Genomic DNA, 26,194 nt, shown 5'->3' with positions numbered 1-26,194 from the left:
CTGTTTTTCCTGAGTGAGTAAGCACTGCCTACACTAATGACCCTTGTCTTTCTCTCCTCTGGTCCTTTCATCTTCCCCGTCTCAAGAGTTAACTAGAAACAAAAGCTGGCAACTCATCCTGGAATGAAGCTGTTATGAGATTTCAGTACAATGTGATCAAATTCAAAGGGAAAGAACTAGGGGAGCTTCCTATCACACTGTTCTAGGTATCTTGTATCTTTGTGCTGGGTTTTTCTTGTCTTCCATATTAATGTCAAGGGTGCTTATAAATGAAAAAAAAGTCCATGTCCTTTTGCTGCTTTGATGTCTTATTTTTCACAGACAGAAATGTAGATCTTGTCTCTGCTAAACCAGTTTTTTCCTGAAAGACTCTGTGACCAACTGAAGAAACAGTGGGATTATATCACGTCAGATAATTTTGGCCTGCTAAACCCAGGGTTGTGAGTTCAGTCCTCGAGAGAGCCATTTAGGGATCTGGGGCAGAAATTGGAGATTGGTCCTGCTTTGAGCAGGGGGTTGGACTAGATGACCTCCTGAGGTCCCTCCCAACCCTGATATTCTATGATTCTAACAAACAACTGAAACTTGATTAATCTACTCAAACTTGTTACAACTCTTTGGTTCAGCTTTTTGGCCCTGTTAAGGCTGCTTTGCAATGCTCCAGTGACAACGCAGCTTTAAATGGATAGTTAGTTGAACTGGTTGGGTTGGCATAGCAGTTCTTATCTCACCTTCTTTCACACCCTGATGTAAGGAGAGCAAATCCGACAGCAGCTATGTCCACCTCATGATACCCCAGTTGCCATATAGGCCCTTAAGGGGCCACTGTCCCTTGTGTAATTTAGAGAACCCTTGAGGCTGCCCTTAAATTGTGCCTCAGGACTTGACCCTGTGTTTTGCAGTGCCAGGATCAGGGTACTGTAAAGGTGGCTTAAATTGAGGTTTGTGAACGCAAACACCCTCATTGAAGTGTGCAGTGGTGATTACATATGCAAGTCAAGTATGAGCAAAAGTATGCATTTGACGTTTTGGCCTGGCTGTACAGTGTGCTGCTTGTGTAACTGTGATCAGCTTATTGGGGGGTGGGGTGGGGAGGAAATAACACTGGATTTTGCATGTAAATACAAGACTTTAATTTCTATACTCCTAGACACTTCTTGGTCACAGCATGCTGCCCTAAAATTAGACTGTGTCAAATGTGTATGGGTCATACCCCCAACTCTGTTCTATGAGTGGGCACGACACTGACATGCACAAGAATTCTCAGTTTGTGGTGGTGATATCTTTGGTTTCTTTCTCCAAATACTTCTGTGGCTGACTGGGAACATGTGATAGGTGTATTGCATGGATTATGGAAATGCTTAGTGTCCTGGATTTGCTTTTCCAGGTCCCCAGAATTGATTGTCCAGCCTCAAATTGATTGCAATGTTTGTCTTTCTTATTCTTAGATGTCAGACAGGAAGTTGGAAGAAAATACTAATTTACATTTTGTTTTGCTTGACAAAGTTTATCATGGTGCAGTAACTTATTATGCAGATATAGAGGTAGTAGCATAGCACAAAAGTACAGAAATGAAGTAGGCACTGGCAAAAATATTCCATTACTGATTAATTTGTAAAATCTGGAAAAAGAACCCTCAACACCTTGAGTTTCCCATGCTATTTCTGTGGGATACATAATTCACAATATCACTGGCATTACAAGGAAATTATACTTCATTGACACCATTCTTTGAAAGTTTTATTAATTGCTAACAAACTGGGATTAAATCACAACCAGACTGGAACTGTAATTAAACTCCTATGGGAAAAGCCAATGTTCTGACCAATCTTAACGCAAAGAGTCAATGTATAAAGTCAGTAAAACACTGAAGCAAATACAACCCCCATCCCCTTAGGAATATTGTAATATTATCATTGTTTAACTCTGTCACTCTCAATTCACCTGAGGCAGGAGAGAATCCACAGGATGTACTTTATGTTGTTGCATTTGTTCTACGACAAGAGTTGCAGAGTAGAGAGGCGAAAAAGAAACACAAATAGAGATATTTGAGATTAGACAAGGAAATATTGTGGAAGCAAGAGAGTCATCCTGTTGTTGTAATGCAGAGAGATGAGCTATTTTTCTGCATTGCACTTCACAAGGACATTCAGAATGAAAATGTACTAATTTACAGTCATCACTATGATTGTGCAGGGAAAAATGCTTTTTAATGCTAGTGTAGAAATAGGGGATTGGCTCTGTGATCAGAGACATTACAACTATTGCAACTGACCGAGGGCCACATCGATGGTCTCAAATCCCTTAACATAGGCAAACTTGTCACAAGAGAAGTCCACCTGCAGCTGCATCGCACCGCTTCTGTGGGGTGTGAATTCTAAGTAAATCTTTGATCGCTCCTTGGGTCGCAGTGGTGCCACACTAAAACAAAGAAAACATCAGTGAGTTCAGGCTCAGATAGGAAACCCTCCTATTATGTATCCCAGAGAGGCCCAAGGAACAAGCTAAAGTGGAAAGGAAAAGCAAAGCCACCTACAACTGTCACACCAAAGAGACGATTTGAAGTATCTGAGGGGCAGCCCTGTTTCCTGGGAATTAGTTGGGACTCAAGGCTCCTGTGTGGATCAGGAAGCAATAAGAAATGCTAGATTTATAAAGGGAAAGAGATGAGAGGGAGGAGAGTGCTACTGCATATCTCCATATTTAGATGCAATACAGAGCTGTCAACTGTCCAGGTTTGAGACTGATGATTTGGGTCCTCAAAATGGGCAAAAACTCATATTTTAAAGAGCCCCTCCAGTTGTCAGGCACCTGCGTTACTGACACCCCATCATCATCGCCTAGGGGCTGACGTGTGGTGGGCTTTGTTTTTTTTCTTTCCCCTGAACTGAGCTGATAATTCAGAGGCAATAGCTTCCAGGGACCCTCTGTGGAATTTCATTTTGCAGACTCCTATGGATTAGTAAGGGGACTTTTATAGTTCCCACAGGAAGCATAAGCCAGACCAGCTCATGGTAAAACATGCTGTTAGACCCAGTATGGAATATTGAACATTGTGGATTCCTCACTGAAGAGCTCAAAAAGACAATGCCCGGCAAAACAATAATTAACGGGATATTCTGCTCACATGCTTTGCAAAGGCACGTTTTTTCCCCAGCTTCCCATTCACCAATATTTATTTATTTTAAGGGAAGCCAAAGCAACCCTGCTTGCTTATGCTGGCAGGAAGAAAGCTATGGCAGGCTTTTATCTATCTACTGTATATTGGACTCATCACTGTACTATCTGAGTAGCTCCCACATATTTAAAAGCAGAACTAAAAAGCCCTGCTCTAGGTGCCTCGCTGAAGACTCGCCAACCTGTTCCACCACACTTCCTCTTCAATTTTTTTAAACAAAAAGTCAAGAATAACAAATAAATTTCACCTGAAAATGGGAAATCTCCTGAAGTTTTACTTCTGTTTCGTGTGTTGCACTAAAGATTCCTGATGGACTGAAAACCTCTAAGTCACATGTTCAAGACCTGATGGCACACTGAGAACACATCCAGCAGATCTGGGCATTGTTGTTCATATGTATTTCCTAAGACTTGCGGTTTCAGACTTAGTTTAAAACGCATGTTGAAGATGGAATGTAAATGTTCTAAGTCTTGCTCACCAAGATACCAAGGTCAGGACTCTATCAGTCTTTTATCAAAAGTGATGGACAGGTGACGCCCCTTTTACTTACTCTATCTTGACCTCTTGATTCATCAGTTTCACCAGCACCACACAGTCCTTCACTGGCTCTGGGAGAGGATTTGCATATGAGATCTCTACAGTAACAGGCTTGTGCACCACAACCTGTGCAGGAATCTAAATGGGGGGACAAACATTTCTGATGATTCACAGTTCTTATGCTCTCTCCTCCCCCCCTTGCAGGACATTTACTTGTGAACAGTCAACGGTGTTAACCTTTTCAGGAGGTGTCAGACACTCTCCCAGGAATGGAGTGGCAGACATAATGCAGATATGGGCAGAACATGTTTCTCCTTCAGGGGATGGATGGGCTATAGGTAGAACTATGGAATTTAACTTCTGGTTGATGTGCATCTCCCCTTTCCTGCCTTTCCTTGGTGCTGAAGCTGGGCTGGTATTAGCTGTGCAGTTGAGTGGAGGCAGGGAAATGTATATATTTTAAAAGATTTGAGGCTCAGATTTACTCAAACATGTCTTTTTAAATCAGTTTGTCCTTTAGTTTGCTGCCTGATTTTCTGTAGTACAGTGAGCACTGAACATGCTCTTGATAGTGATTAAAGATGCAAAACAGTATAAATCAGCCTTCATGTTAGTGTGAATTCAGGCTCCAAGTCTATTTCAGGACAGGGCAATGTCATTTGAGAGCAGCCAGAAAGCTACAATAATTAAAGTAAGAATGGAAAATTTATAACTAATCCAAAACAAATGATCTGATGGCACTTGACTTGGAAGGTGACTTGGTAGGGAAAGTGCCTGAATAAATTTGTATTACAGAAGAGAAAACACAAGTGGTAAATAAACACGGAGAGTCAGGGCAAAGTTTCAAAAGTGGCCTCTGATCTTTTTATTCCCAGCTTGACATCTTAAGGTTTCTCAAGCTGGGCAACAAGAACTCAGTAGCCACTTTTGGAAAACTTGGTTTGGATTTTCACACTTGATCCTAGAATTCCCATAAGAACATAAGAATGGCCATACTGGGTCAGACCAAAGGTCCATCTAGCCCAGTAATCTGTTTTCTGACAGTGGCCAATGCCAGGTGCCCCAAAGGGAATGAACAGAACAGGTAATCATCAAGTGATCCATCCCCTGTCACCTGTTCCCAGCTTCTCGCAAACAGCCCATCTTCTGGGCTGAGCTCTAGCCACAGGACTCTGTGAGAACTCTTCCATTTGCTTTCCATTAAGGGCAGCAGGGAGACAGCTCTTTACCTTGATGAAGATGGTTGGAGACTCTAAAGTGATGGTCTTCTCCACCAACATCTTTGCCTCCTGTGTGTGCATGACTTCACACAAGGCAGTCACTAAGATCTTTTTATCATTAGTCAGGGACTTTTCATACTGGGCGTAAGAGATCTTTAACTGAATCTGTTTCTCTGAAATGCAAACATATTTGGAAAGTATCAGACTCCAGTAATTTCACAGATGCCCCAGGTGACTTTGTTTTTAGTCTTGTCTTCTCTGTAGAATGTGTTTACAGGATGGCACAGACAGAGGATGCTTGGTTCCATGTGAATCTCTTGCCTGCAAGCCCCTGCTCTGCATCACTCCTTGCTGGCTGCTGCAGACAGTTCTGCTATCTGGTACAAATTCCATTTTGCTTCCTCAATCTAACCTACTCTCTTCAATAGAGAGTACACTGGTGAAACTGAAAGCTGAATTTGGCCCTCTACATTTAATTGTATACCTGTCCTTATATTACTGACAACTGGCTGGGTAAGACATTTGGTCTATCCCTCCATGTATCCTTTTCTAGATTTTACCTCTGCTGACTGGGTGAAAGATTGGGCCAATTATCACAAGGTCCCTGCCCAATCCCCTTCCTTATTGTCTCATTCCTTACAGTTTTTCTGCTATGTATGGAAAAAGAATAGCTTCTTCCTCTGCAGCCCTCTGGGATGAAGAAGTTCTGTATATCTTGCACTTGTTTTATTAACCCTAACCTCGTTAAGGAGACATGGAGCTTTGCTGAAACTTTTACTGTATCCTAATTTGTTTTTACTGCATGTACACCCTCCTCTGTTAGATTCTCTTCAGTGATCCCTGTTGACTGAGAGAGAGAGAACATAGCCTAGCCTTGCAACACTTTGACCCATTTGGGGGAGGGATAGCTCAGTGGTTTGAGCATTGGCCTGCTAAACCCAGAGTTGTGAGCTCAATCCTTGAGGGGGCCATTTAGGGATCTGGGGCAAAAATTGGGGATTGGTCCTACTTTGAGCAGGGGGTTGGACTAGATGACCTCCTGAGGTCCCTTCCAACCCTGATATCCTATGATTAGCCCACCACAGAGAGGAATTCATCTTTTTTTTTTTTTAACACTATAATCGTCATACTAGTAAAGGATGGACAAGCAGATTTTGTTCCTGGGCAATTCTGCAAGAATTGCAAGGCTGATATAGATATGCATTTGGTGTATCTTTCTCCTGTCCTTTTGACTATGAATAGTTATTTTCTCAGTTTAAGAACATGGTTTTGTTGACTGTCCAATCATGTGAAAAGTTACCTTCTTTAGAACCAAGATCAACAGATGTGGCTGCCTGCAAGATCTCTGCCACTGCTCTCCTTGTGTACAGGATGGTTGATGCACTCAGGTTCACCTTTACAGGTTTATATTCAGAGGACAGGTTGGTGAGAATTAAGATTAGGTTGATATCTTTGCCAAACACAGGGGGTTCAACTAGCTTGAATACCCCAGAGACCTCAGGTTTTCTAACTGTTTCTGATGATCCCTCATTAGGAGCTTCTGAGAGTCTTTCTGTGAGGTGTGATCCACGTGCCTTGGCACAGGCCTTTTTATACACCTCTCTTTCCTCGTGAGAGCCTGGGTGAAAGGGAAACATCAGTAAATTTCATAGCCATGTCTCCATTACACAGTTCCTAGGTTAAGGTTATAAAGAGAGTCTAGTATACCAGCTCTGCACTACCCACCAACCTGAGGTACCTGCAGATCCCATTTGTATTGTAGCTCCCTGGATCTGGGATTTGCACATCTAAGTATTTGTGATACAGTGAAATTATAACAGTCACTAAAATGAAGCACCTTGTCTTCCTGCTAATTGCTGGTCCATAGGGCTCCTATTATCTCCTGTCTTTCACTACAGTATGCAATAGGACTTTGCTCTGTAACTCTGCAGGCCCTTCTGATAACTAACTTCTACACTATTTATGGTTGCATTAAAAACATCCTGAGCAAATTTCCAGAAATGGCCACTGATTTTAGGTGCTCAACTCAGGATGCTTTTATCTGAGCACCTCCAGCTCCCATTAACTTCAGTTCATGCTTTAGGTGCTCAGCACTTGTGAAAGATCAGATCCTAGATGTTTGAAGTCGGGTATCTGGACACTAAAGCACCCAATATCAATGGCCACTTCAGAAAATGTGTCTGTAAATCACTGATGTCATAGCATCAGCATGATTTAAAACCATAAAAGCCAGGTAGCAGAAAAAAGTTGCCCCGCCTAGCTCAGCACAGCATTTCTTGCCAGTCTGAATGTTCAACCTATGAGCATTTCATGCCATGAATAAACTGAACTGTATTTTGTGACAAATAAACTTCTAATTGCAGTATTCCAGAGCCATCAGGCAGACAAATGACAACATTTATGATACAAGCTACGTGGGGGATGATACATTTACTCAGATTTTAAATCTGTTTCCATTTAGTTTAATACAGTTTTAATCCTTAAAAATCTGAGTAGTTCCTTGGATGAAAATGCTTGACTGTTTTCTGGGGGTTTGTTACTCTGAGAGGGGTAGTTGCTGCTGGAAATCAAGGAGGTTCACAGCAGCACGGAGCAAAGAAAGGCTCAGACTCTTGTCGGGAGTAGGTTTGACTCCATCTCTCCACTGGGGAAAATCCATGCTGGTGTCCTGCTTGTGCTCTATTATTGTTTGTTATGTGTATTGTAGTAGTCCCCAGAGGCCTCAGTCAGGACCAGTGCCCCACTGGGCTGTAGAAACACATTGTTAAGACAGTCCCTGACCTGAATCACTTAACAACTGTATTTAAGATAAGATGAAACAAGTGGGTGTAAAACATTTGGAGGGAGGATGAGGGTATAAGTGATAGGAACATGTGGCTACACAGGCCACAATTAGAAGACAGTGTTTTGTGGGGGACTGGGGATATTAAAATATGAATAAATGCAACTTGACGCCCATTACTAATTCTCCATCCATCTATCAGGCCAGAACCGCAAGGTGGAGACAGGGCAGCCAAGAGTGAATGTGCACAGGAGTGTCTGGGAGTCAGAGGGGGAAATGAGCCCTTGGCAACAGGTAGGCAGGCAAGGAGAAAGAGGGATGATTCACTCCGAGAAGACGGGGTATTGCTGTAGGAAGGGTGAGGTGTTGGGGAGTGGTGGGGACATCTTTCTGATGAGGAAAGGGAGAAAAGGGGCTAGCAGGGAGGATCTGGTGAAGTTACAGGGTGGAAGGGTGACTGAGGAACTGAAACAAGTATTTACCCATCTGAATCTCCTCATATCACAGTAGTTAACATGTTAAACTTTGCTCATTCAAAGTGAAACCATGGAATTGTCCCAGTTGTAAAGCAGAATTAATGACCGATGGAAACAAGCAGAATGATGTTCCTGTGGAACCCTCAGAATTTCAGGATGTAGCTAGTGCATGCGGCTGCCTGCGCAGATCCAGTTCCTGTCACAGCTAATAGCATGAGTGGAACCTGGACATAGCCAGTGCCTTGGTGGCACAGAGAAGTCTAGAGATTTCTTATGTAGCTGGTAGTGTAGATGGGACTCAGTTTCAAGGATATTAGTGGTGTCTTCTACAATCATTTTTTTTACTTCGGTTTTCAGGAAATTTTAATTGCTGGTTTGCTTTGGGTGGCAAAATGTACCTATGAAACGATGTACTGCAGAATATTGGCCAGTGCATTTCTTGCTAAAGATTCCATCCAGCACACACCATGAATGTGGTACCCATTGTTTTATGAAGCAAGTCTGAAAACAGTATTGCCAGGAATATTGTTCCAAATGAAGCAGAGAAGTGATTAAACCAAAATATGCAACCAGTCCTAACCCTCCAGTCCCGAGAACCCAAGAGGAAATTCATTGTGATAGTTTTCCTTTACCTTCTGGATATTTATAATTGTTAGTGACATCCACACGGGAATTGCTGCCCATAGCTTTGGTGCTGATGGCCTTGCCAATTCTCTCAGTGTCACAATACACTTTTTTTTTGGTTCCATCTTTGTAGACAATCCATTGGTTGCAGTCAGCATTTACCTCCGTAAACACAAATAGGGTGTCATAGTCCAAGTCTACATCACCTTCTTTGATGGCTCTGACAGAAGCAGGACCGCACTGAAATATCCCTAGGGCATGAAGAAAAATCAGCAACCTTATTAGGCACTTTGAGTCTCAGCAAAGGGACAACTTCATAAGAGGAACTTTATCTGTTACCTTTGCTTTGCTCTTGCGGAGTTGAATCTAGAACCTGCCATCCACTGTATGGTGTTCCCAAGTCTCTTCGAATGAACCAAACTTCGTTCCAGACATGATAATCCCTGAAGGTGAGAATGAACAGAGGTGCGGCTCAAAAGAAGGGCAGAAATCCAGCCAATCTATCTAATGATGGGACTATGAAGAGATCCTTCGGAGGACCTACATATTACCACTCTGGGCACAAGAATGGAATGTGATGCTTTTAAGGTGTTGCTGAGATGTAACATTGAGTCTCTTGGGATTGTAACAGAACATGATGGCTTCCCTAAGGGAAAATGATACTATCTGGGTATTACTGGGGTTCAGCCTTTAAGAAAGGGCATCCTCGGAGGGACAGTGACCCAGAGGAGTCGTGTGGCTATTAGGACTATATAAGAAAGCATCTGTAGCTCAGTGAGGGAGTGTCCAGGTGGAAACATGACCTGGAGGGTGGCTCTCAATTAAGGAAGCTGGGTAAACCTTGGCCCAGGAGGGGCTGTAAGGGAAGGGGTTCCCTGTCGAGAGAGTGAGAGAAATGCTGAGCTCAGAAATGGGGCTGTAGTCTGTGGGAGACAGGTCACAGAAAGGACCCTGAAAGGTGTGAGAGCAAAAAGGAAAGACTGGAGGCAATATAGCACTGGTAGGGGCTTGACAGCTCAGTTAAGAACACAGAATATAAGAATGGCCATGTTGGGTCATCTAGCTCACTATCATGTCTTCTCGCAGTGGCCAGTGCCAGGTACTTAAGATGGAATTAACAGAACAGGCGATTATAGAGTGATCCATCCCCCTCTTAGAGGCTTAGGACACCCAGAGCATGGGACTGTGTCCCTGACCATCTTGGCTAATAGCAATTGTTGGATCTATCTTCCATGAACTTATCTAATTCTTTTTTGAACCAAGTTATAGTTTTGGCCCTCGCAACATCCCTTGGCAATGAGTCCCACAGGTTGACTGTGCATTGTGTGAAAAAGTACTTGATATGTTTGTTTTTACACCTGGTGTCTATTAATTTCATTGGGTGACCCATGGTTCTTGTGTTACGTGAAGGGATAAATACCACTTTCTTTACATCATTCATGATTTTATAGACTTCTATCATATCCCCTCTTAGTTGTCTCTTTTCCAAGCTGAACAGTCCCAATCTTTTTAATCTCTCCTCATAAGGAAACTGTTCAATACTCCTAATAATTTTTGTTGCCCTTCTCTGTACCTTTTCCAATTCTAATTTTATTCAGGGGCCTCAGGATGGGGAATTTCAGAAGGGAAGGAAAGAGGAAGACCCAATCCCCTTCAATCCTGTATTATCAGGGTAAGGAACCAATTAGTCTTGGTGAGAACAAAAGGACCACTGATTGAGTCCAGGGAGGACAAAAGACTACTGCGTTATGCCCTCCAGAAATAAATAGACTACTGGTGCAAGGAATAAGCCAAGAAATGTTGCCAACTCTTAAAATTTTATTGTGAGTCTTGTGATATCTGGTGTTTTTCTTAAAGCCCCACATGATGGCGTCAATTGGTTGTGTGAGAATCTTGAGAATCTCCACTTTCATTTAAAAAAAACAAAAACAAACTAGCCCAACTAGTTGTAGAGAAAAGCTGGAAAACATGAAGTGAGTAGTCTAAAGGCTCAGAAACCAGAAGGCAGTTGAAAATGAATCCAAAATGTATTTTTAAAAAAACAATACAACATGATTTTTAAACTAGTGCAATGACTTTTTGGGCCCAGACTCATGATTTTTGAACACTTAGCTATTGGTAATTCTGGGCATGAGCTGGTATTTTAGCAACAAGACGGAACTACTGAACCTGGGGAGGGCTGGAAGATAGTTGTTTGTTTTTGGACTGGTTTTTGTGTTGCTTATTTCCATAAGGGGAAGGCCTAATTTTAAGGTTGGTCAACAAACTTTGGTCACCTATTCACCGGAGGAGACCCAAGAGTCCAGTGAAGGAGACTGAAGCATAGATGTGTGATGACAAGAGGTCATTACATCAGTAAACCTGTTAAGAGCATGAGAGAAACAGAATTGCATGTGACTGCATGGGCAGGAACAAGATTTTTTTTTTTTTTAAGAGATTGGTGGGTGAGAGATTTGGTGCATGAAATCTTAAACTTCTTAAATTACTGCTAATTTTCAAGTCCTTTGGGTGTTTTGCCAAAGGACAACCAGATACTGTTAAATCAAGAGCAAAGTAGCTCAGTGTACAGTTTCCTTCCAATCTGGAAACTGCTTTATCAGGTTATTTTTTTTTTATATGAAGATTCTCTGATTTCCTTCAGGTCTGTGCTGCTGCTGTGCTGCATTTACTAGCGCAGAGGCCAGAGCAGCATTGCTTTTTTGGTAACTGATGCCCTATCTCTAAGTGTTGCTGAGATACAGAAGCTTTTATATTTACCATGAGGAGTCTCTGCTGATGTTAAGGCACTTTCCAGCACTGTCATAGTATTTATCAATACTCAGGTTTCCATCCACATCATGGGCAGAATTAAAGTTTGAAATCAAACGAGTTGGAATCCCCAAACATCTCAGGACTGAAACACACAAATATACAGAAATGCTCCAACTGTCTTATTGAAAATGTTTAAATGCTAAACACCCTGTTTCTCAGCCACTCCAGACCAACTAGTTTCACTGGCTGTGACTCATCAGCATTTTCACAGTGTTTCAAGCGCTGTTTCCGAGTGTTGAGTGAGTCATGTTGTGTTTTGTAGGGTATCTTGACACTGGAGCTAGAAGGTGCAAATTGCAGCTCAAGAAGGCATACCCATGCTAGCTCTGATCAAGCTAGTGTGCCAAAGGAAGTGTAGATGCAGTGGCGTGAGGGGCTACCCGCCCTAAGTACGTATCTAGGGTATCAGATGGGATTGTACTTAGGGTGGCTAGCCCCTTCCTGATGCTTGCACTGCCAGGGCTTAACTTCTATTTTTAATGCACTAGCTTGGTCAGAGCTGGCGTGGGTATGTCTCCCCATGCTAAAGTTTACCCCTTCCAGCTCTAGTGTACTCATATGCTCATGAAGTGATGGAGGTTACAGAACAGCTCCATTTCAGTAGCATTATTTTTTCTAAGAAGTACCTGTGCACATCACGCCTGCAAAAACCCAGCACTGGCCGTACTGGACAGGCTTGTAATTTTCTTGACGCCACTTCCTGAGGATCACCACGCTACCATTCCATCTGGATGGGTTTTCATGCTCAGAGAAATTGTCATCCCAGCTTCCCTCCAGCACCCCGTTATCATTATCATTCCCGTTGATCTAAAATATTAAAGACATAGAATTAACAAAAGGAGAAGTCCTGTGTCAAGTTCTTCAGTCACATTATTCACACACAGATGATTCTGTTGAACTTTGCTGAGTTCCACTATGCAGCTACGGCTTTTTGCTGGTAGGCATGTTTGAAACCAAGAGCAAATAACCCATTCCTTACCATTGAACTGATCACCCGCCCCACATATCTAGGATCTCCTCTGTGGAACGCATCGGTGACTGGGTCCTGACGACAGTACAGGCTCAGATCCAGCATGGTAAGGCAGGTATTTAGAATGCCATCTTGGAACTGTAATCAGAAGAGACAAAGCCTTGTAAAGAGAGAGTTAATTTTTCAAACAGAATTTGAAGATAAACTGCCCAGGAGCTTCCTCTTTCTGAGAAATCCAAACACAAAGATGTACTGGGACTGGAGGTACACAAAGCCCTCTGGCTGGAGTGCAGCGCACACAGCTGCTGTGCTGGCTAAGTGACAGGACATAATAGAGGGGGAGGGATAGTTCAGTGGTTTGAGCATTGGCCTGCTAAACCCAGGGTTGTGAGTTCAATCCTTGAGGGGGCCATTTAGGGATCCGCTGCAAAAATTGGGGATTGGTCCTGCTTTGAGCAGGGGGTTGGACTAGATGACCTCCTGAGGTCCCTTCCAACCCTGATAGTCTATGATTCTATGATAGCAGACTGGAGAAGTATGGTATAATCAAAATAAGCCAAATTCATCCTGGTAACTGTTTTGTTTCAATAGAGTTACACCAGGGATGAACTGGTGCAGTAGAACTGTATTGCTCCAAAGATAATTCAATCAAGGCAAATTATTGTATTGATTAGATCTGTATTTGTATCCTATGGGCTGTAATCTGGATCAGGGCACCCTGGTGTTTTGGCACTACATAAACATATAACACAGAGAAAGTCCTTGCCTCAAAGGCCTTACAAGCTAAGGCAAGCAAGCTGATAAAGCCCAAGGGAATAGAATGTTAGGAAGAACCTGTCCCTTCCTGCAAGTTCTTGTGTGGTGCACTGCAGCGAGGGCAACATTATTGTCCTCCAATGAAAATGTGAGCTGAGGCTATTCAGAGAGTTTTAAACTCAGGATGTAATCCTCTGAAATGAATGCAAGGTTTAATTCCCCAGCTCACCAGCTTCCTTTGCACCTGCTGACTTACACTCCATCCCTTTTTCACCCTGCTCTCTTGAGTGAGTGAGTGAGTGAAGAATGGGTGTCTAATAAGATACGTGTATAAGTATCATCCTCAGTTTGCTGATGAGGTGCTTAGCTATGTACCTTCCTCTCAGGCAAAACTTCTGCCTGTGCATGATGCTGAGCGCATTCATTAATACTGGATTGGGGCTCCTTTGTCCTCCTTATAGCTGCACTGAACAGCAGAATTGACATACATAAAACCATAGTCAGAAGCATAAGATATTCTTGGAAATAAAGCAAATATCCTGACTCCCCTCATATTGCCCTAAATAAACAGGTACAGATACCAAAGAGACAAATGTGGATAAGAGAACATGAAATCAAAAGTGGGATAAAGACCTGAGTTCCCAAGTACATCTCCTATAGTTGATACAATTGCAGAACTACTAACTGTGGTATGTAACCTATCACTTAAATCAGCTTCTGTACCAGATGTCTGAAGGATAGCTAATGTGATGCCAATTTTTTAAAAAGGCTCCAGAGGAGATCCTGCAGATGATAAAAAACTACTCAACATAGTTAAATCCAAAGTAGACTGTGAAGAGTTATAAAGGGATCTCTCAAAACTGGGTGACTGGGCAACAAAATGGCAGATGAAATTCAATGTTGATAAGTGCAAAGTAATGCATATTGGAAAACATAATCCTAACTATAATACAAAATGATGGGGTCTAAATTAGGTGTTACCATTCAAGAAAGAGATATTGGAGTCATTGTGGATAGTTCTCTGAAAACATCCACTCAATGTGTAGTGGCTGTCAAAAAATCTAACAGTGTTAGGAACCATTAGAAAAAGGATAAATAATAAAATAGTAAATATCATAATGCCACTGTATAAATCCATGTTATGCCCACACCTTGAATATTACATGGAGTTCTTGTTGTCCCATCTCAAAAAAGATTTTAGAATTGGAAAAGGTACAGAGAAGGGCAACAAAATGATTAAGGGTACAGAACAGGTACCGTATGAGGAGAGATTAAAAAGACTGGGACTGTTCATCTTGGAAAAGAGTTGGCTGGGGTGGGAGAGATATGATGGAGGTCTATAAAATCATGAATGGTGCGGAGACCATGAATAAGGAAGTCTTGTTTGCCCCTTAACATGACACAGCAACTAGCGGTTGCCTGATTAAATTAAGAGGCAGCAGGTTTAAAACAAACAAAAGGAAGTACTTCATTACGCATCACACAGTCAGCCTGTGGAACTCATTGCCAGCGGATGTTGAGAAGGCCAAAAGTATAACAGGGTTCAAAAAAGAATTAGATACTTTCATGGAAGATAGGTCCATCAATGGCTATTAGCCATGATGGTCAGGGATGCAACTCCATCCTGTTACCGTTCCTAAGCCTTGGACTGCCAGATGCTGGGACTGCTTGAAGATTGCCCTGTTCTGTTAGTTCCCGGTGTACCATCTGACGTCATCCGCTGTCGGATGAGTGGATGCTGGGCTAGATGGACCATTGTTCTGTCCCAGTATGGACATTCTTATGTTCTTACCTGCCCATAGTACCATCCTCTAGCTTCAATATAGTTGGCATTTCCAATAAAGATGATTCCATTTTCATCCAGAACATATTCCTGTCTTGCATCTTCATTAGCTATGTGGACATCATCACCTGAAAGCCCAAAGTTAGATGTGCTGTTGCACCTATAACTGAGGACATTGTAAGAGGGTTCAGTGTAGCTTATTGATTGAGAGGTCACATAACCAAGCTCAATCAATTTCTTCATCAATGATTATACATCAAAGATTAATCAGCACTCTCTACAAAAAGGGTTAATACTTGACCAAGTCCAGGGAGAGAGGTTGCAGCTCACTTATGTTCCAACTTTCTCTCTCTTGATCCTGGAGTTTTAGATCTTGCTTGTTTACAGTATTTTACTTTCCCATTACATTTTGCAGTTGATTACATATTTACATTATCCAGTCATATGTTAATGTCATTTCTGTGGTTAACATTTCCTGTACACCTGCAAGATCCATGTCTCCCCCCAACCAATACATTTCCAATCTATGGGCAGTACAAAGCTCATCTGTGAGTCATTTTCCATTATTTCTCTTTGCATAACTATGAAAAGCTTCACTCCATCATGTCTACCTATTTCTTTCTTTCTTTTGGTTTTGGTTACAGTTTCATAACTTGCTATTCAAATAGCAGAGCCAATCACATTTTATCTAACAAGCACATTTCTTATTTGCTATATTGGCTAGCAAGTATGTGGTTAAAAACTACCTTAGGCAACGGTAAAAACTGGTTATGAAAATAGGTCATACCTAGAGAGATTTACATTCCTTTCAAGAGGGCACATTCTAAATTAGTTCAATAAGCTCAAAGCCAGGTAAACCTTTTTCATTCCCTTGATGTAACCTGTGTGGCATTCTGTGAGCTCTAGGCCTCTTTGGCAACAACACTGATGATAAACTTCAGCCAAAGCCATGTTTGTCTGAGTAAGTGGATCTATTAGCAGGAAGATCACATCTCATTGTTATGTATCCCTGAATCTGTACAGTTCAGTGTGAGTATGTTGTCCAGTATGTGGTGGGAGAAAATTAATAAAAATAACTCAAGTTGCATGGGACTATCCCAGATTTTCATGTTGCACCTTAGAGTTCACTGTACGTTGCAGCAGTGAAGATGCAGAAAAAGAGCCCAAGTTGCTTCTTTGGATTCTTCTGCCTGGTTGTAGAAATTAGGGATGGAAAAGACCCTGTATTATTTTAAGGGCAGTATTGTTCCCTATTGTACATTTCCTAGTGATTTGTCCAGTCGAATTTTAAAAATCCCAGCACTGGGACTCCCCCTGCCTGAGACACATCAGTGTCAGAATTGTTTTACTCTGATATCCAGTCTGAGAATAAGGCTACACTACCAGTGCTACAGTGCCACAGCTGCAGCTACACAACTGTATGAGCACTGATTACAGTGACAGGGATTTTCTGTCACTATGGTAAATCCACTCCCTTGAGAGGTGGTAGTTAGACTGACAGAGGAATTGTTCGGTCTGCCTGGTGCGTCTACAGTGGGAGTTAGGTCAACTTAACTACATTGCACAGGGCATGAAATTTTTCATAGCAATGTAGCTAGGACAACCTAAATGTTAGGCGTAGACCCAGCCTCAATGTTTCCTCTGTTAATTTCACTTCAAGGCTCCTTGGTTATATCCTTGCATACCACATTAGGGTTGCCAGGCATCCAGTTTTCGACTAGAACACTCAGTCGACAAGGGACGCTGGCTGCTCCGGTCAGCAGTGCTGACCGGGCTGCTAAAAGTACGGTCAGCAGCACAACGGGGCTAAGGCAGATTCCCTGCGGCTCCTGGAAGCAACTGGCATGTCCGGCTCCTAGACACAGGAGTGGCTACAGGGGCTCTGCATGCTGCCCCTGCCCTGAGCACCAGCTCCGCAGCTCCCATTGGCTGAGAATCACAGCCAATGAGAGCTGCAGGGGTGGTGTGCAGAGCCCCAGGCCCCTCTGCCTAGGAGCTGGACATGCCAGCCGCTTCTGGGAGCCCCTGAGGTAAGCACCACCACCTGGAGCCCCAACCCTGAGCCCCCTTCTGCACCCCAAACCCCTGCCCCAGGTCGGAACCCCCTCTAGCACCCAAACTCCTTCCTGGAGCTTGCACCCCAACCCCCTGTCCCAGCCCTGAACTCCCGCCCACACCCAAACTCCTTCCCAGAGGCTGCACCCCCTCCTTCACCCAACCCCCTGTCCCAGCCTTCTCCCGCATTCCAGCTATAATTACACTAGAGCTACATGCAGAGTGATGATGACCTTTCTGCCCTGTGATGTGTGCATGCACATGTTTAGGGTTGTGTTTTTATTCTGCAGCCAAAGTGCAACAATTCATATCTTGTCTGATGTCTACTATCAACCTGAGGTCTTTTTTCATCATTACTGCTTCCCAACTTTTTCCTCCCTGTTGAGCATATGCTCAGTGTAAACCAAATCTCCCTGTCTTTTTGCAGTCACCCAGATAATTACTGAACATTCTGTGTCTAATATTTTGCTGCCATAAATGACTGTTATAAAGCCAACCCTCCACATATTGATTTATTTAAATTTATGCAAATATAAAGACCACCTTTCCATTCATTAGAAGTATCCTTAACAAAACTTAAAACCCATATAAAAAGTTCCCTTCCCTTCATTATGACTAAGCAGCAATCCCTTCTCCCTTGACCCTCAGTAAACCAGTTAAATTAGACTACAAGAATCCTCACCTTTTCCAATTCTTTCCTACCCTAATGGTTCTCCCCACCTTTATCAAATAGGTGTGAACTTTGCAACATGTCCTGAAGGTCTGGGGCTATTTTAGGACCAAGAGGAGGAACAAGTTGCAAAGTTGAGGGGGCTTCACAAAGAACACCTTGCCAGTAGCTCTTTTCATTTATACCAAGGGGCTCCAACTTGTGAGTCTCTGTTGATTGCAACTGCAGCAGTATAACCTGGGGAGAGAGGCATCTCTAAGGTAGTGTTTAAGCCATTTGTGGATGTATAGATTGATACCAACATCTTTACTTCCACCACAAAAACAGTAGACAACCAGAAGAGATCATAGAGCGCTGGAGTACAGTGCTTCATTGCATGATACTCTGCTTTAATGATTGAGCTGCTGAATTCTACACTGGCCTCAGTTTCCAAGTGGGTTTAAGATATAACCCATATAGGCTATGTCTATACTAGCACTTTTGTCAGTAAAACTTTTTTTGGTCAGGGTATGAAAAACACCCCCCCCCCGCCTGACATAAGTTACACTGACAGATGTGCCAGTATGGACAGCGTTATGTCGGCGGGCGAGCAGGTACCGCCGCTTATTGGGGGTGGCTTAATTGTGCTGACAGGAGAGCTTTCTCCTGTTGACATAGAGAGGCTACACGGGAGATCTTATAGCAGAGAAGCTGCAGCCATACAGCTGTGCCACTGTAAGATCTGTAGTGTAGACATAGCCATAGTGTGTGGTGAAGTAGTCTAACCTCAAGGTGACAAAGGTCTGGATGACAGCTGCAAGATCCACATTCAGAGAAACAGTCTTAACCTCCTGGCCATATGTAAATGTAAAAGTCCTTGCTATTTCCTGATGGCTGTTGCCTTGCTACTACCTGATCTTCTGGTAACACTTAATCTAATCAGACCCCTACATTGCAAATTTGAACTAATGATGGACACCCATTTCATGAAGAAGAGGAAATTATATCCTTCAGTTGCTTCCTCAGACAACCAACACCACCTCAGTCCTGTTTGGAACCTCAGCCATGCCCCAGTCTCAGCCAAAGGGGGTATGATTGTCTACTCTCATGTTACCATCGCTCCTCAGCAGTGGCATGGCACTTGGAGAGTTCTTCCACTGAGGCTTTGAGAGCCACAGGATGGTTAATGTACATTTTTAATAGGCAATATAGGTTAGTGTGTTCACGTTCGCTAAAATAGCACTCAATGACGGGGCAATTAGGGATGAACTTTTCTTGTGTGTGAATATTTAGTCAAATTCTGAATTGTTTGCAGCACTTGTGGCTTGCTTTTCCGTGAGCATTGGTACAATGGTTTTCTGTTTACAAATATTTGGGGAATAGTTTATATAAATGCACATATGTAAACAGGCATATTTGCCTCATCAGTGCTGCCGTAGGTATTGTGTATTTGTTGTCTTTGTAGGGGAGTGAGGGTGGTAGAAGGTGAAGAGAGACTAATGTGAAAAAGCAAGTGATGTAAAAAATAAAACTGATCTCTAGGAGCAGCTATGCTCCCACCCCCTGATTTCAGCCTGTGCTGTACACTGCACTGTGGCGGCTGCTGGTTGCCAATATGGAGTTCTAAAGTTAGCACCATAGGAATCTCCAGGCCTTCTACAACTCCCTGTGGCTTTCTGCACTAGTGCCCTCTCCTTCCACCTCCAACCTGTCACCAACCAATCACATAAAAAACAGTACCATTTGCCTTTGGGGACCAGTCGCCCACACTGACTATCAAATACACCCAAAAGCCAAAGTATGCTGGAAAAAGTTTGATATTCAGAATTGTTTTGTAAATAGTAGGGGTTTGTAGCTGCTGGAGCAAAGTTCATTGCACATACTAGGGGCTCCTTGCATCCCACCATTCTACTCCCACAAACTCCCTGTGAGCCACCATCCCACACCCCTCTATTTCAGGGACTCCCTGCAACTCCCCCAATAACCCTTATGGTGGGGTTGTGTGTACCCCTCAGTTCCTTACTGTCAGTAGCTCTATGCCACCTTTTTCCACTCCATTCCCCTTACCCCCTAAGCCAGGGGCTCTCTGTGCACCACTTGCTCCATACCATGGTCCCCCACTCCCATTTGCTAGGGTTTCAGTGTGCCCTCTTCCACAGCAGGATCCCCCTTCTCCCTTGCATGTGTGCACCTCTATTCCCCATTCTCCTTGCATAGCAGGGGCTCTGTGTGTGCACATTTAGCCCATATCCCCACTTTTGCCCAGGGAGTATGTCCCCCTGTTACCTCAGAGCAGAGTTAGGGGTATTGTTCTGCTGGCAGATGTTAATGGGAGCCATCAACCAGCTCTTCCATGAACGGACAGTTACAGAGGTGCTTGAGTCCGTGGCTGTGCTAAACAGATTGCAGGGATGCCATGTCTCCCATTTTCCCCCTTTCAGTTTTTCCAATCTCCCCCCTTTCCCCAACCCCAAATCAATAGGGTTCTGCCCATTGATGCCTAGAACATTCCCAGAAATTTTAGAATTGATCAGATATGAGGTCCAACAGTTCTCACGTTGTAGGTAAAAACAAATGCCATCAAGGTGGGTGTAAGGCCTTGCAAACTGTGCCAAGGAGTGATCTACACATTACAAACTGAAATGGGCTGCATTTGCTGCGGATAAATTGTTCACATAGAGTGGCTGAGACAGCTCTTGTGCTTAGGGCAGGGATTTTGTGAGCACCTGCCTGGAGTGTGACTGTTATTTACTCATTTCCATTGTGCCGCTCTTCCTGGCACCTCAGCACTTTAGTTACAGAGACTAAAACAAGAACAAACAAAATCTGTTTTGAATCTTCCTTTTCACTTCCTCTCAGTAGTGGTACTTGCTTCAGTGGTATCGCACAGCCACAGGCAGGAGCCGTTCCCTGTGTTGGCACCAGGGAGTTGTTGTTAAACAGGGTAGAATATTAGGAAGCTAGGTAATAGTCATGCTGCCTGATGTTAGGGCTCCCCCTTATCTGGCCATTGCCTCAGAACCCTCTGATACCCTGATTTGGGGAGCTGCTCTTCCAAACCCCAGGGTTTAAACTGGGACAACGGAAATGGGAGAGCCACATTTTTTTCCTCTCCATCTTTCCATTTTCAACCAGCAACAATGAGACTCAGCCTGCCACCACCACTGCTGCTGCCCCAGCACCCACTTTGAGCAGTGGCTCGCCACAGTGTCTGCACTGCAGGCAAACAGGTTGTTCTGTACCTGCCGATTTGTTTCCACCAGTCCAGATGCTTACCTAGCAGGTAGTGTTTCAGGTAGCTGTGCAGAAGCCATTTCCCTGGGAAATTCTGTGTAGACACAGCCTCTGTGTCCTAAGTATTATTCATTAATTATTATTATGGTGCCTTGCAAGGCATTCTGAGCTAATTAGTAGGTTTTTTGGTCTTGACTCATTCATTGAGGTGGCCTCTGACTCAGAACCCTAATTACTGATGTGAGGGCTGCTGCTCTGTAATTAGAGGAGGAAGTTGTTGCTAATTCTGCAGTCATTTCTCTTGTTCCTCTCCCTTTACATTGGGGGTTAGTGGATTGGGTGGTTAGGGATAATTCCCTTAAAATTAGGAGACTAACTCAAGCCTTAAATTTTACCATTCCATCATCACTTATTTGCCCAAAACCTGATCTCAGGGCTCTTCATTTCTACAGAGGTGCAAAATGGGAGAAGCAGAGCTGTACCCTTCCCAATCCACTGTGAAAGAAGTGGGGAAGCACAGGACACTGGCCTCCTTCATGTCACAAACCTTCAGGGTATGTAGGAATTCTGACTGGCCCAGCCTTCACCCGGCCAGCACCGTCTGTGAAGGATGTAGGAAGTGCTGGGCCCTTTACTTACATTTAGGAGTATGTGAAGGTATTAACTTCTACAAGAAATCACAGTGCCTCTAACTCAGGCCTTGGCAGGTACAAGCATTTTTTTCAGCAGATTTTCACCATTCTCTTGGCTGTGGAAATCAGGTGTTCTGGGTCCCCTAGAAACATCCTACAGGGCCACCTTGCACAGCTGGATATTTCACTGACACAGTTAGAACTTACCACCCATGCAGAGGTTGGATATATTTCATAGTCAAAACAAATATTTAAAATGTTTAAAATAGCTGAATTTGCTACCTGCGATAACTCTAAATAAGCAGGGCTGAGGCATGAGCTCACTGTGCATGCTGTGAAAGCAATAAAATTGAATTAATACCTTGAAGAGCAAATATCTCAGTTCCTACCTGAACACCAAGGGTTAAAGAGCAGTACAAAGTGCCCCAGGAACTTGGAGGAGACCTTGTTGCCAGAGGTGATCTGGAGGCTCAGTTTGTAACGTCCAATGACTGCATTAGCTGGGCTGGATATTGAGAAGTTCATGTAGCTGGACTCACTGGGTCCTTGAACTGCAGTCCAGCCACTGGCCCCCACCTCAGAGAGGTTAAAGATGGCCTTGGTGTGATGTGCCTCTGAAGGGGCTGGCCCTGGCAGGGAGAACAACAGACAGCAGTGTTTATAAGAATGGGTATTTGTTTGTGGGTCACAGACAGAGGTCTGAACTGGTACAGATCTCACACTTACAATGAGCACATTAGAGACACACTGCTTCAAAAGTGAAATGAGCGAGGGGGAAGAACTTGTCTCTGAGCGAGATGAGAGGGGACCTGAAATGGGGAAAGATTAATCCTCTGTGACGGGGGATTAGTGGGGTTTCTGTAGGAGTTACCTATTTCTGTGACGAATGCTAAGTTGTCTCCCGTCTGCCATGGCCTGTTGAACCACAGGGTGATAGTGAAGACCTGCCCTCTCCTCACAATCAGCTCTGTGTGGGCATATCTGTCAGTATGGTGTGCGCTAGTGTTGGCTTTAGGATGCCAGCTGATTTGTGTTGGCGTGAGATCTGTAAAATAAGAGAGAAGAGCTGAAGAAATAGCCAGTATATTTAATTCCCAGAGGCAGAAGTCAGTCACTGGCAGCAGAAGGCTGGAGAAGTCACAGGAGCAGAGATTTTGCTGCTGGAGCATTGTTGGACTGAAGGGAAGACTGTTTAGTACATTGCCTAAGCCCAATGGTTAATCAGGGCTTGAAGAGCTTGTTGTGTTGTGTTCTGTCACATTCATCTCACATGATTTAATGAACTTCCACATTTCATATAATGAAGTCATTAAAAGAAAAGTATTTGGCTCTGTCATTATCCCACTTTACAAGGATGAGCAGATGGCATTTCAGACGAGGCAGCAGAAATTGTTGACACCAGATTCCTAGCACTTCAGGGACTATCTAACTGGGGTGAAAAGGGGGACAGGATGATGGACTGTCAATATTAAAAAATGAAGGAAGGGGTATAACAAGGAGTAATAGGATTACATAAAGAGGTTGAATTTAGAACATAATTTAGGCTGAATAGCTGGGAAAACTTGACAGTTAGGTTGCAGAATAGTCTCCTGAGGGAAACCTAGGATTTTTAAAAACTGCGTTGGACAGATTTCTTTCATCTCTCTAATTAGAAGATGTAATTCTCTTCTTAGGGCCCAATTCACTATTGCCCTCCACCTTGAATAGTCATTTACACTAGTGCAAAGTAGGTATAAAATACTACTATTCAGATTTGTAGTATTTTACACACACTTTGCACTTGTATAAATGATTACACAAGGTGGATGGCAGCAGTAAATTGAAACCCTAGTTTCTACATACAATCTACAGGATCACAAATACAGCTGACAGTAATAACAAAACAACATTAAAATGCAGTGCAATTGTAAATTACAATGCAAAACTGCCCTCTGAAATAAGCAATCTATGCAGACACTACCAATAAATACCTCTTAAGAAAACACTCTTAAGGACATGATTAATATGCTGATGAACACTCAGATTACATGTTGAACTCACCTGCCATTCTCTCTCTCTCTCTCTCTCTCTGTGTATGAACTGTAGATATCTTCTACTTAATTCCCCAGGGAAATCTCATCCACTTTAATAATAAAGATCAAAGTCTGCTTCTGTCATCTGAAATTCAAGAGAGGTGGGCGAGGTGGTTGGCAGTTGTAATTGATCCCTGTAGACTTGTCAAATACAATCAGCTAGTTCCTATAATTTATGTCAGTCTAATGCCAATTTTCCTGATTAACATGGGGTGTAACTGTGGGAAGAGATGCTGAACTTGTTTACTCAGAAGAAGTACATTTGCTTGGATACCCTGACAAGTAGGACTTCTTACTGGGAATCCTAGGTATGCCATGAATAAATCACATTTAGGAATGAGGAAATAGTGAGTGGGGGTATATGAGGCATATGGAAGTCAGAGTCACTTCTTGCTTGAAGAGTGACTTTTTTTTTTTTTGTTCAGCAGCAGCAGCAGCAATATATATATATATATATATATATATATATATATAGTTTGCAAAAAGCAACTTTCGCTGTACAATGCTGAATTTTCACCTAGAGTAAGTTTATAGCTATTTGCTGCTCTGTCTGTGTTATATCTGTTCTGGGAATAATTAGAAATTGTCAATCCAATTTTCTATCTCATATTTGGATAGCACCCATCATTGCAATATGCAACCCCTTCTAGATACAAGAAATAAAGTATTTTTTGTGGGGAAATGGCTCCTGTCAGCTCCAACAGCCTTTTCTCAGCTCTCATTAAAGACTTAACAAGAAAGCTGTCTGGTTTTTAGTTTCAAAAAGTAAAACCTAGGAAGAAACCGAACAAACCCCAGTAATTATTTTCCTGGCTAAGGTAGTAACTAAATGACTAGGTTAGACCTTAATAAAAAGATTTCCCAAAACTGTTTTTAGAAATCTCCTTGTTTAAATATCTCCATGGTTGAGAATCTCCCTTAGTAGAAGGTGCTAACTTCATATTTCCCAGTGGACGCCCCAGCCTGATGATGTAGATTAGAATTCAGAAAATGCAGAACCATTTGAATATGGAGGAAACCAGGAGGCTTCAAAAGTTGAGGGCAGTTTTCTTTATTTATCAGTACTGTAACCCTTAGATCAATAAAAATTAATATTGCTAGAAGCTTCAACTACTGTTTGAACCTTTTTACTTCATCCTCCAAAAAGGAACCAAGTTTCAGCATTCAGGTTAGCCCTCTGGATTTGATTCAGAAAGAGGAACATTGCCCACTTTCCACATCAGGAAGCATGGCTCTGTTGTGACTATTCTGTATCTCCACTGACATTTTGATTTCAAAGATTGCTCCTTTTTTTGTAAGTGGTCAGAGCCAGGCTATTCAAACTCTCAAAACTCCCACTGGGAACTCCCTTGAGCTCATCTGATTGCTGCTCATGGAGTTCAGTCATTTTTTCCCCTCCTCACCTTAGATTCACCCTCCTTTGTATCCACAAGGGCCACAGACTCTGACGTTTACCTGGACCCAACACCAAGCCCCGATACAAACAGCCATCAACCAGTTCTGACCTTCAGGCACTCACTACTTGAAATGTAGTGCCTTCACCAGTTTCCATACTGTTTCTGGAACATGACTCTTATTTTTCAGTCTTTCTGTTTGTTACTCACATTGTTCATTAAGTCACATAACATTTTTCTGCCTCAGCTCCATCCACCTCATTGACAACTGTAGAACACCAACTGTGGTGTTCACCAAGACACTAAAAAACTTTTAAACAAAAAAACCCCGCAGCCCCAATCAGAAACAGACAACAGCCATCCCATGCCTTCAGTCACTCACCACTCTAAAGCATCGGTAGTTGCTTTCTGTAATCCCTCTGGAAGACGACTGTCTTCCTACTTAGAGTGTTCATTAAGTTACAGTCATTTTTACTACCTCAGCTCCACCCTCTCATTATCAACAATGGTTCAGAGTGTTTTGTTCCTGCTTTCCTCCAGTTGTGGGGCTCTGAAGATGCTGTTCCATGTACCTCTTTCCTTGTTTCATAACACAGAGAATTTCACCACAATGCTTTACTGCTGCCATTGTAAATTCCATCCAGTCCATCTCCTCTCCCTTTCTGTCTCTCTCCTCTCTCTCTGTCCCTAGACATTCCAGTAATGAGAATCATGAAGCTTCACTCTTTCTCCTTATTTATTTCCCATACTCTTTGCATTTGTGTAAGGACACTCAAGTATGTTAACACTTGTGAAACAGAAGATTAAAAATAAAACAACCCCACTTCTGCCTTACTTTGTGTCTTGGAAGTACTAAGACACAAAGACAAAAGCTCTCCCTTTCCCCCCCATCTTGCCTAGTTTAAAGCCCTTTGAACAAATCTTGCCAATTGTGAATCCAAGAGGTAATTCTTCTGCTTAAGTGGAGACAAATGCTATGTCTACACTAGAGACCTTACAGCAGCACCGCTGTCCCAATGCA

At 42.9% G+C, this 26,194-nt stretch overlaps 1 protein-coding gene across 3 annotated transcripts; it reads right to left on the bottom strand.

The window, feature by feature from the left end:
* Positions 1-1,273: 1,273 nt before the first annotated feature.
* Positions 1,274-25,812, bottom strand: LOC102944102 (protein-glutamine gamma-glutamyltransferase E). Of its 3 annotated transcripts, XM_007067757.4 has the most exons (14): positions 25,556-25,812; positions 23,748-23,864; positions 22,579-22,752; positions 22,097-22,336; positions 15,147-15,265; positions 12,608-12,736; positions 12,255-12,435; positions 11,575-11,710; positions 9,157-9,260; positions 8,826-9,068; positions 6,236-6,553; positions 4,945-5,108; positions 3,729-3,853; positions 1,357-2,421 (listed from the first exon to the last, which is right to left on the bottom strand). In XM_007067757.4, exons 2-14 carry the CDS (start codon positions 23,752-23,754, stop codon positions 2,262-2,264), a joined length of 2,100 nt encoding a protein of 699 aa, XP_007067819.1. In that variant the 5' UTR covers positions 23,755-23,864; positions 25,556-25,812; the 3' UTR covers positions 1,357-2,261. The 3 variants fall into 3 exon arrangements, with proteins under 3 accessions (XP_043382647.1, XP_007067819.1, XP_043382648.1); XM_043526713.1 differs by lacking the exon at positions 25,556-25,812 and having other exon boundaries at positions 23,748-24,321; XM_043526712.1 differs by lacking the exons at positions 23,748-23,864; positions 25,556-25,812 and having other exon boundaries at positions 1,274-2,421; positions 22,579-22,894.
* Positions 25,813-26,194: the final 382 nt, after the last annotated feature.

The sequence above is a fragment of the Chelonia mydas genome, chromosome 13 (assembly GCF_015237465.2).
Source record: "Chelonia mydas isolate rCheMyd1 chromosome 13, rCheMyd1.pri.v2, whole genome shotgun sequence".
Taxonomy (NCBI): domain Eukaryota; kingdom Metazoa; phylum Chordata; order Testudines; family Cheloniidae; genus Chelonia; species Chelonia mydas.
Note: the sequence above shows the minus strand (reverse complement) of the source record. Positions and strands in the feature narration are given on the sequence as shown.